The sequence below is a fragment of the Agelaius phoeniceus genome, unplaced genomic scaffold, assembly GCF_051311805.1.
Source record: "Agelaius phoeniceus isolate bAgePho1 unplaced genomic scaffold, bAgePho1.hap1 Scaffold_479, whole genome shotgun sequence".
Lineage (NCBI taxonomy): Eukaryota > Metazoa > Chordata > Aves > Passeriformes > Icteridae > Agelaius > Agelaius phoeniceus.
The window spans coordinates 39206-49306 of NW_027510038.1; the positions used below are offsets into that span (position 1 = coordinate 39206).

The 10101-nt window shown below is 55.2% G+C and overlaps 1 protein-coding gene across 1 annotated transcript; it reads right to left on the reverse strand.

Moving 5' to 3' along the window:
• Positions 1–1001: 1001 nt before the first annotated feature.
• Positions 1002–10094, reverse strand: LOC143693258 (RAC-beta serine/threonine-protein kinase-like). Its single transcript, XM_077173255.1, is given in 10 exon segments — positions 1002–1186; positions 2008–2110; positions 2189–2276; positions 3322–3536; positions 4684–4730; positions 4733–4811; positions 6244–6366; positions 7337–7405; positions 8916–8981; positions 10030–10094. Coding segments are annotated over 10 exon segments (906 nt in total). The 5' UTR covers positions 10066–10094; the 3' UTR covers positions 1002–1106.
• Between the last annotated feature and the right edge of the window lie 7 nt (positions 10095–10101).

Here is a 10101-nt window from a genome sequence, read left to right on the forward strand (position 1 = left end):
ACCAAAACCACAAAAACAACAACAAAAATCGCAATTTCTGCCCCTCCCCCAGCCCCAAAATGAGGGGGGGGAGGGGCTCAGAGGCAACGCTGGTGGGGGAGGGGCCCCGGAACTGGGAGGGACTGGGGGGAACTGGGAGGGACTGGGAGGGACTGGGACAAAATGGGAGGGACCGGTTTGAACTGGGACAAACTGGGATTGAACTGGACTGGGATAAACTGGGATGAACTGGGAGGGACTGGGAGGGACTGGGATGGGATACTGGGATGAGCAGGGATTGGATACTGGTTTGAACTGGTTTGAACCGGTTTGAACTGGTTTGAACTGGGAGCTCCGGGGGCGTCAAGGCCACGTCGAGGTTTTTTCAAAAAACGTCCAAAAACGGCACCAAAATCCCCCAAAAACACCTGGGGGAGGGGGCGGGGCCAGAACACCTGGGGGAGGAGCCAGAGCACCTGGGGGTGGGGCCATAGAGCCTGGGGGCGGGACCATATGACACAGGGGAGGGGCCAGAGCACCTGGGGGAGGAGCCAGAGCAGCTGGCGGACAGTGGGGGAAGGCGCACAGGTGAGTCCAGGTGTGCCCAGGTGGGTTTGCCCAGGTGTCCCCAGGTGTGTCCCCAGGTGTCCCAGGTGTCCCCAGGTGTGTCCCAGGTGTGTCCCAGGTGTGTCCCCAGGTGTGTCCCAGGTGTCCCCAGGTGTCCCAGGTGTGTCCCAGGTGTCCCCAGGTGTCCCCAGGTGTGTCCCAGGTGTCCCCAGGTGTGTCCCAGGTGTGTCCCAGGTGTCCCAGGTGTGTCCCCAGGTGTCCCCAGGTGTCCCCAGGTGTGTCCCAGGTGTGTCCCAGGTGTGTCCCCAGGTGTCCCCAGGTGTGTCCCCAGGTGTGTCCCAGGTGTGTCCCAGGTGTCCCCAGGTGTGTCCCAGGTGTGTCCCAGGTGTGTCCCAGGTGTCCCAGGTGTGTCCCAGGTGTGTCCCAGGTGTCCCCAGGTGTCCCCAGGTGTCCCCAGGTGTGTCCCAGGTGTGTCCCGGGTGTGTCCCCAGGTGTGTCCCAGGTGTCCCCAGGTGTGTCCCCAGGTGTCCCCAGGTGTGTCCCCAGGTGTGTCGCAGGTGTCACTCGCGGATGCTGGCCGAGTAGGAGAACTGCGGGAAATGCGTCCGGTGATCGCTCTCCGGAGAGTCCAGGAGCTCACCTGGGGACAGGCGGGGACAGGTGAGGGACAGGGACAGGTGAGGGAAGACATGACAGGACAGGTAAACACAGGTAAGGTACAGGTGAGGACACAGGTGAGGACACAGGTGAGCCCAGGTGAGCCCAGGTGCACTCACATCTCTCGGGGGGCGTGACCGTGATGGACGGGGACAGGTAAGGACAGGTAAGGTACAGGTGAGCACAGGTAAGGACACAGGTAAGGTACAGGTGCACTCACATCTCTCGGGGGGCGTGACCGGGATGGACAGGGACAGGTAAGGACAGGTAAGGTACAGGTAAAGCCCAGGTAAGGTACAGGTGCACTCACATCTCTCGGGGGGCGTGACCGGGATGGAAAGGGGGAGGTCAGTGACAGGTGAGGGGTCAGTGACAGCCCAGGTAAGGTACAGGTGAGCACAGGTAGGGACACAGGTAAGGTACAGGTAAAGCCCAGGTGAGCCCAGGTGCACTCACATCTCTTGGGGGGCGTGACCGTGATGGACAGGGACAGGTAAGGACAGGTAAGGACACAGGTAAGGACAGGTAAGGTACAGGTAAGGCCCAGGTGAGCCCAGGTGCACTCACATCTCTCGGGGGGCGTGACCGTGATGGACAGGGGGGGGTCAGTGACAGGTGAGGGGTCAGTGACAGCCCAGGTAAGGCCCAGGTGAGCCCAGGTGAGCCCAGGTGCACTCACATCTCTCGGGGGGCGTGACCGTGATGGAAAGGGGGGGTCAGGGACAGGTGAGGACACAGGTAAGGACACAGGTAAGGTACAGGTGAGCACAGGTAAGGACACAGGTAAGGTACAGGTGCACTCACATCTCTCGGGGGGCGTGACCGTGATGCTCTGCGCCGTGAACTCCTCGTCGAAGTACCTGGTGTCCACCTCTGACGTCACCTGCGGCCGGAAGGGCGGCACCAGCTGGGGGGGGCGGGGCCTCGCGCCAGGTGAGGGCCGGGGTCACGCCCGGGCGGGGCGGGGCCGGGGGCGGGGCCTCACCTTCCTCTGCACCACGTCCAGCCAATCGATGCCCGCGAAGAAGCGATGCTCCATCACCTCGCGGGCGTCGCCCGGGCCCCCGCCCAGCCTGCACAGGTGGGGACAGGTGAGGGCACAGGTGGGCACAGGTGAGAACAGGTGAGAACAGGTGAGCACAGGTGACAATGGGTGAGGGCACAGGTGGGCACAGGTGGGCACAGGTGAGAACAGGTGGGCCCAGGTGTACCCAGGTGTACCCCAGGTGCATCTCAGGTGTATCCAGGTGTGCCCAGGTGTATCCCAGGTGTACCCAGGTGTACCCAGGTGTATCCCAGGTGTACCCAGGTGTATCCCAGGTGTATCTCAGGTGTGCCCAGGTGTGTCTCACCTCTGTTTGGGATCCTTTTTGAGCAGCCCGGCCAGCAGGGAGCGGCTCTCGGGGCCCAGGGACTGCAGGACCTCAATGAGCCAGGTGTGTGTGGGTACCCCAGGTGTGTGTGGGTACCCCAGGTGTATCTCAGGTGTATCCCAGGTGTACCCAGGTGTGTCTCACCTCTGTTTGGGGTCCTTTTTGAGCAGCCCGGCCAGCAGGGAGCGGCTCTCGGGGCCCAGGGACTGCAGGACCTCAATGTGCCAGGTGTGTGTGGGTACCCCAGGTGTATCCCAGGTGTATCCCAGCTGTACCCCAGGTGTACCCAGGTGTATCCCAGGTGTGTCTCACCTCTGTTTAGGATCCTTTTTGAGCAGCCCGGCCAGCAGGGAGCGGCTCTCGGGGCCCAGGCTCCTGGGGAAGCGCAGGTACCCGTGTGTGTGGGCACTCCAGGTGTGTGTGGGTACCACAGGTGTATCTCAGGTGTATCTCAGGTGTACCCAGGTGTATCTCAGGTGTATCTCAGGTGTACCCAGGTGTACCCAGGTGTATCTCAGGTGTACCCAGGTGCACCCAGGTGTGTCTCACCTCTGTTTGGGGTCCTTTTTGAGCAGCCCGGCCAGCAGGGAGCGGCTCTCGGGGCCCAGGGACTGCAGGACCTCAATGTGCCAGGTGTGTGTGGGTACCCCAGGTGTGTGTGGGTACCCCAGGTGTATCCCAGCTGTACCCCAGGTGTGCCCAGGTGTGCCCAGGTGTATCTCAGGTGTACCCAGGTGTGTCTCACCTCTGTTTAGGATCCTTTTTGAGCAGCCCGGCCAGCAGGGAGCGGCTCTCGGGGCCCAGGCTCCTGGGGAAGCGCAGCTCCTCCAGCAGGATCAGCTCGAAGAGGCGCTCGTGGTCCTGGTTGTAGAAGGGGAGGCGCCCGCAGAGCATCTCGTACATCACCACCCCCAGCCCCCACCAGTCCACGGCGCGGCCGTAGTCGTTGTCTTCCAGGACCTGAGGGGAGAGAGGGAACGGGGTCACCTGCAGGACCTGAGGGGGTAAAGTCATGGGGTGTCATCTTCCAGGACCTGTGGGGAGAGGGGGAACGGGGTCACCTGCCAGGACCTGAGGGGGTAAAGGTGAGGGCTGGGACCTGCCAGGACCTGAGGGGAGAGAGGGAACGGGGTCACCTGCAGGACCTGAGGGGGTAAAGGTGTGGGGGTCACCTGCCAGGACCTAAAGGGACAAAGTCATGGGGTGTCATCTTCCAGGACCTGTGGGGAGAGGGGGAATGGGGTCACCTGCAGGACCTGAGGGGGTAAAGGTGTGGGGGTCACCTGCCAGGACCTGTGAGGGTAAAGTCATGGGGTGTCATCTTCCAGGACCTGTGGGGAGAGGGGGAATGGGGTCACCTGCAGGACCTGAGGGGGTAAAGGTGTGGGGGTCACCTGCCAGGACCTGAGGGGAGAGCGAACGGGGTCACCTGCCAGGACCTGTGGGGGTAAAGTCATGGGTGTGACCTGCCAGGACCTGTGGGGAGAGCGAAAGGGGTCACCTGCCAGGGACAGGGGACAAAGTCATGGGTGTGACCTGCCAGGACCTGAAGGGGAGAGAGGGAACGGGGTCACCTGCCAGGACCTGAGGGGGTAAAGGTGTGGGGGTCACCTGCCAGGACCTGTGGGGAGAGCGAACGGGGTCACCTGCAGGACCTGCAGGGACAAAGTCATGGGTGTGACCTGCCAGGACCTGAGGGGAGAGGGAACAGGGTCACCTGCAGGACCTGAGGGGGTAAAGTCATGGGGTGTCATCTTCCAGGACCTGCAGGGGATAGAGGGCACAGGGTCACCTGCCAGGACCTGAGGGGGTAAAGGTGACGGGTGTGACCTGCCAGGACCTAAAGGGGTAAAGGTGAGGGGTGTGACCTGCCAGGACCAGTGAGGAGAGCAAATGGCGTCACCTGCCAGGACCTGCAGGGACAAAGTCATGGGTGTGACCTGCCAGGACCTAAAGGGGGAAAAGTAATGAGGAAGCCCCTCAGGATTTGGGGAAATTTGGGGTTTTCGGGGAATTCTCTGGAATCTTGGGGAATTTTCAGGGATTTTGGATTTTTGGGGGAATTTTGGGATTTTTTGGGGGAATTTTTGGGAATTCCCAGCCTCACCTCGGGCGCCAGGTACTCGGGGGTGCCGCAGAAGGTTCTCATGGTGTGCCGTCCGTCACCCCCTCCTTGCAGAGCCCAAAATCCGTGATCTTGATGTGCCCGTCCTTGTCCAGCATCAGATTCTCCAGCTGGGAATTCAGGAATTTGTACCAAAATCCCACAAAATCAGCCCCAAAATCCAGGAATTCAGCCCCAAAATCCCAGGAATTGAGCCCCAAATCCTCAGGAAATCAGCCTAAAATCCCACAAAGTCAGCCCCAAAATCTTGGGAAACCAACCCCAAAATCCTGGGAATTGACCCCAAATTGACCCCAAATCCCACGAAATCAGCCTAAAATTCCTGAATGGGCCCCAAAATCAGCCCCAAAATCTGAGGAATTTGTCCCAAAAAATCAGCCCCAAAATCCCTGGAATATCCAAATTCCCAAGAATCGGCCCAAAATCAGCCCCAAAATCCTGGAAATTTAGTGTAAAATCCCATGAAATCAGCCCCAAAATCCTGGAATTCAACCCCAAAATCAGCCCCAAAACCTCACAAAATCAGCCCCAAAATGCTGGAAATTCAGCCCAAAACCCCAGGAACCGGCTCCAAACCCCAGGAATTCAGCCCCAAAATCCCAGAAATTCAGCCCAAAACCCCAGGAACCGGCTCCAAACCCCGGGAATTCAGCCCCAAAATGCCGGAAATTCAGCCCAAAACCCACAAAATCCACCCCAAATCCCACAAAATCAGCCCCAAAATCCCAGAAATTCAGCCCAAACCCCCACAAAATCAGCCCCAAAATGCCGGAAATTCAGCCCAAAACCCCAGGAATTGGCTCCAAACCCCACGAAATCAGCCCCAAAACCTCACAAATTCAGCCCAAAACCCCAGGAACTGGCTCCAAACCCCAGGAATTCAGCCCCAAAATCCAGGAATTCAGCCCCCAAATGCCGGAAATTCAGCCCAAAACCCAGGAACCGGCTCCAAACCCCGGGAATTCCGCCCCAAAATCCAGAAATTCAGCCCAAACCCCCACAAAATCAGCCCCAAATCCCAGGAATTCAAGCCCAAAATCAGCCCCAAAATCCCAGGAATTCAGCCCAAAACCCCAGGAATTGGCTCCAAACCCCGGGAATTCAGCCCCAAAATCCCAGGAATTCAGCCCAAAACCCCAGAATTCAGCCCCAAAATGCTGGAAATTCAGCCCAAAATCCCAGGAACCGCTCCAAACCCAGGAATTCCGCCCCAAAACCTCACAAATTCAGCCCAAAACCCAGGAATTGGCTCCAAACCCCAGGAATTCAGCCCCAAAATCAGCCCCAAAATGCTGGAAATTCAGCCCAAAACCCAGGAACCGGCTCCAAATCCCAGGAATTCAGCCCAAAACCCCACAAAATCAGCCCCAAAATCCCAGGAATTCAAGCCCAAAATCAGCCCCAAAATCCGGAAATTCAGCCCAAAACCCCAGGAACTGGCTCCAAACCCCAGGAATTCCGCCCCAGCTCCCCCAGGACGCCCCCAAACCCCCAGAATTTCCCCAAACCCGCAGGAATCGGGCCCGGATCCCAGATCAGGACCTTGATGTCGCGATAGACGACGTCCCGCGAGTGCAGGTACTCCAGGGCCGAGACGATCTCGGCGCCGTAGAAGCGAGCGCGGGGCTCGGGGAACACCCGCTCCCGGGACAGGTGGAAAAACAGCTGGAGATTTGGGGGGAAAAGAGGGAAATTGGGAAAAATCGGGGGGGAAGAGAAGGGAAACTCAGGGGGGAAATAAAACGGAAATTAAGGGGGGAAATCGGGAAAAATCGGGGGAAGAGAAGGGAAATTCAGGGGAGAAATGGGGGAAATAAAAGGGAAATTGAGGGGGGAATGGGGGAAAATATTGGGGGAAAATTGGGGGGGAAATGGGGGGGAAAAACCAGGGAAATCAGGAAAAATCGGGGGAATAGAAGGGAAATTCAGGGGGAAATAAAAGGGAAATTGAGGGGGAAAATGGGGAAAATATTGGGGGAAAAATTGGGGGGGAAATAGGGGGGAAAAACCAGGGAAATTGGGAAAAATCAGGGGAATAGAATGGAAATGGAGAGGGGAAATTGGGGTGAAATTGGGGAAAGTTGGGGCAAATAAAATGAAAATTGGGGGAGAAAATTGGGGGAAATTGGGGAAAATTGGGGGCAAATAAAACGGAAATTGAGGGAGAAAATTGGGGGAAAAAACGGGGAATTGGGAAAATATCGGGGGAATAAAATGAAAATTGGGGGGTAAAATTGGGTGAAATAAAATGAAAATTGGGGGAGAAAATTTGGGGAAAATTTGGGGGAAAAACGGGGAAATTGGGGAAATATCGGTGGGGAAATTGGAGGGAAAATTGGGGGAAGAATTGGGGAAAATAGGGAAAATTGGGGAGAAAATGGGGAAAAATTGGGGGAAATTTGGGGGGGAATTGGGGAAAAATTGAGGGAAAATACCTGGGAAAATGGGTGGGGGGAAATTTGGGGGTAAAATTGGGGAAAAAAAGTGAGGGAAAATGGGGAGAAATTGGGGAAAAACGGGAAAAAATTGGGGAAAAACTCGGGGAAAATGGGGATAGGACGGATAAACCCCCCAGCCCCAGGGAAAACTGAAATTTTGGGGTAAAAAAGGCCGAGTTTGGGGGCAGAGCCGGCACCTCGCCGCCATTGGCGTATTCCATGACAAAGCACAGGCGGTCGCTGGTCTGGAAGGCGTATTTGAGAGCCTGGGGAAAAACAACGGGAATTTGGGAAAAATCCCCAAAATTCGGGGGTTTGGGAGGAATTCTGGAAATTGGGGGATTTGGGGAGGGAATTGCTGGAAATTCGGGATTGAATTCCTGGAAATTCGGGGATTTTGGGGGAGGGAATTGCTGGAAATTCGGGATTTAGTTGCTGGAAATTGGGGATTTAATTCCCAGAAATTTGGGATTTAATTCCCAGAATTTCAGGATTTTGGCCAGGAATTCCCGGAATTTGGGGATTTTGGCCAGGAATTCACGGAATTTCAGGATTTTGGGGAATATTCCTGGAAATTCTGGATTTAAGTCGTGGAATTTCAGGATTTTGGGCAGGAATTCCCAGAAATTTGGGATTTTGGGGAATATTCCTGGAAATTGGGGATTTAATTCCCGTAATTTCAGGATTTTGGGCAGGAATTCCAGAATTTCAGGATTTTGACCCGGAATTTCATTATTTTGGGCAGGAATTCCCGGACTTTTAGGATGTCGGGCAGGAATTCCCATAAATTCAGGATTTTGGGAGGAATTCCCGGAATTTCAGGATTTTGGGCAGGGACTCCTGGAATTTCAGGATTTTGGGCAGGAATTCCCAGAATCTGGCAATTTTGGCCCGGAATTCCCAGAATTTCAGGATTTTGGGGAGGAATTCCCAGAATTTGGTTATTTTGGGCAGGAACTCCCAGAATTTCAGGATTTTGGGCAGGAACTCCCAGAATTTGGTTATTTTGGGCAGGAATTCCCAGAAATTCAGGATTTGGGGCAGGGATTCCCAGAATCTGGGAATTTTGGCAAGGAATTCCTGTAATTTCAGGGTTTTGGGCAGGAACTCCCAGAATTTGGGGATTTTGGTCCAGAATTTCGTTATTTTGGGCAGGAATTCCTGGACTTTCAGGATGTTGGGCAGGAATTCCCAGAATTTCGTTATTTTGGCCCGGGATTCCCAGAATTTGGTTATTTTGGGGAGGAATTCCCGGGATTCCGGATTTTGGCCAGGAACTCCCAGAATTTGGAGATTTTGGGCAGGAATTCCCAGAAATTCAGGATTTGGGTCAGGGATTCCAGAATCTGGCAATTTTGGCCCGGAATTCCCAGAATTTCAGGATTTTGGGGAGGAACTCCCAGAAATTCAGGATTTTAGTCAGGAACTCCCAGAATTTCAGGATTTTGGCCCAGAATTTGGGATTTTGGGCAGGGATTCCCGGAATTCCAGGATTTTGGCCCAGAATTTGGGGATTTTGGCCAGGAATTCCCGGAATGTGGAGATTTTGTCCCAGGATTTCAGGATTTTGGTCAGGAACTCCAGAATTTCAGGATTTTGTCCAGGATTTCAGGATGTTGGCCAGGAACTCCCAGAATTTCAGGATTTTGGGCAGGGATTCCCGTAATTCCCGGATTTTGGCCCGGGGTTCCCAGAATTTCAGGATTTTGTCCCAGAATTTCAGGATTTTGTCCCAGAATTCCCGTATTTTGGCCCGGGGTTCCAGGCCCCACGCACGGTCAGGAAGGGGTGGCGGCTGCTCTGCAGGACGCGGCTCTCGGTCACCGTGTGCGCCACCTCGTCCTGTGGAGGGGGCAAACGCTCAGGTGCCGCCCAAACTCACCCAAAAACGCCATTTCTCACCCCAGAATACCCCAAAACCGCCCCTTTCCGTTCCAAAGAGTCCCAAAAATGCTGGGTTTCGCCCCAGAATATCCCAAAAACGTCATTTTTTTCACCTCTGAACGTCCCACAAAATCCCGTTTTTCATCCCAAAGCGCCCCAGAAATGCCCTTCTCCCCTCCTCCCCAAACTGCCCCAAATCACACCCCAAAATCCCCTTTTTCTTCCCCAAAATCCCCTTCTTCTTCCCAAAATCCCCTTTTTCTTCCCCAAAATCCCCTTTTTCTTCCCAAAATCCCTTTCTCTTCCCCAAAATCCCCTTTTTCTTCCCCAAAATCCCCTTTTTTTCCTCCAAACCCCCATTTTTTGCCCTGAATTTCACCTTGGCAACCTCCCCAAAACCCCCATTTTTCCCCCAAACCCCATTTTTACCTCCCAAAACCCCATTTTTCCCCAAAACACCCAATTTTTCCCCCCAAAACCCCCATTTTTTCCCCAAAAACCCCCATTTTTACCTCCCCAAAACCCCCATTTTCCCCCAAAACCCCCATTTTTACCTCCCAAAATCCCCATTTTTACCTCCCCAAAACCCCCATTTTTTCCCCCAAACCCCCATTTTTTTGCCCCAAACCTCGACAATGATGACCTCCCCAAAACCCCCATTTTTTCCCCCCAAATCCCCATTTTTACCTCCAAACCCCCATTTTTCCCCCCAAACCCTGACCACGATGACCTCCCCAAACCCCCATTTTTCCCCCAAAACCCCCATTTTTCCCCCAAACCCCCATTTTTCCCCAAAACCCCCATTTTTCCCCCAAACCCCCATTTTCCCCCCAAACCCCGACCACCATGCCCTCCCCCAAACCGCCCTTTATTTCCCCATAAATTCCCCTTTCCCACCCCCCAAACGCTGATTTCTGCCCCCAAAGCGCCCGGATCCGACTCCAAAAATCCCCATTTCCCCCCCAGGCCCCGTTTTTGCCCGAAATCCCCGTTTTTCAGCCCAGACCTTGGCGATGATGACCTCCTTGCGCAGGATCTTCATGGCGTAGTAGCGCCCCGAGGCCTTTTCACGCACCAA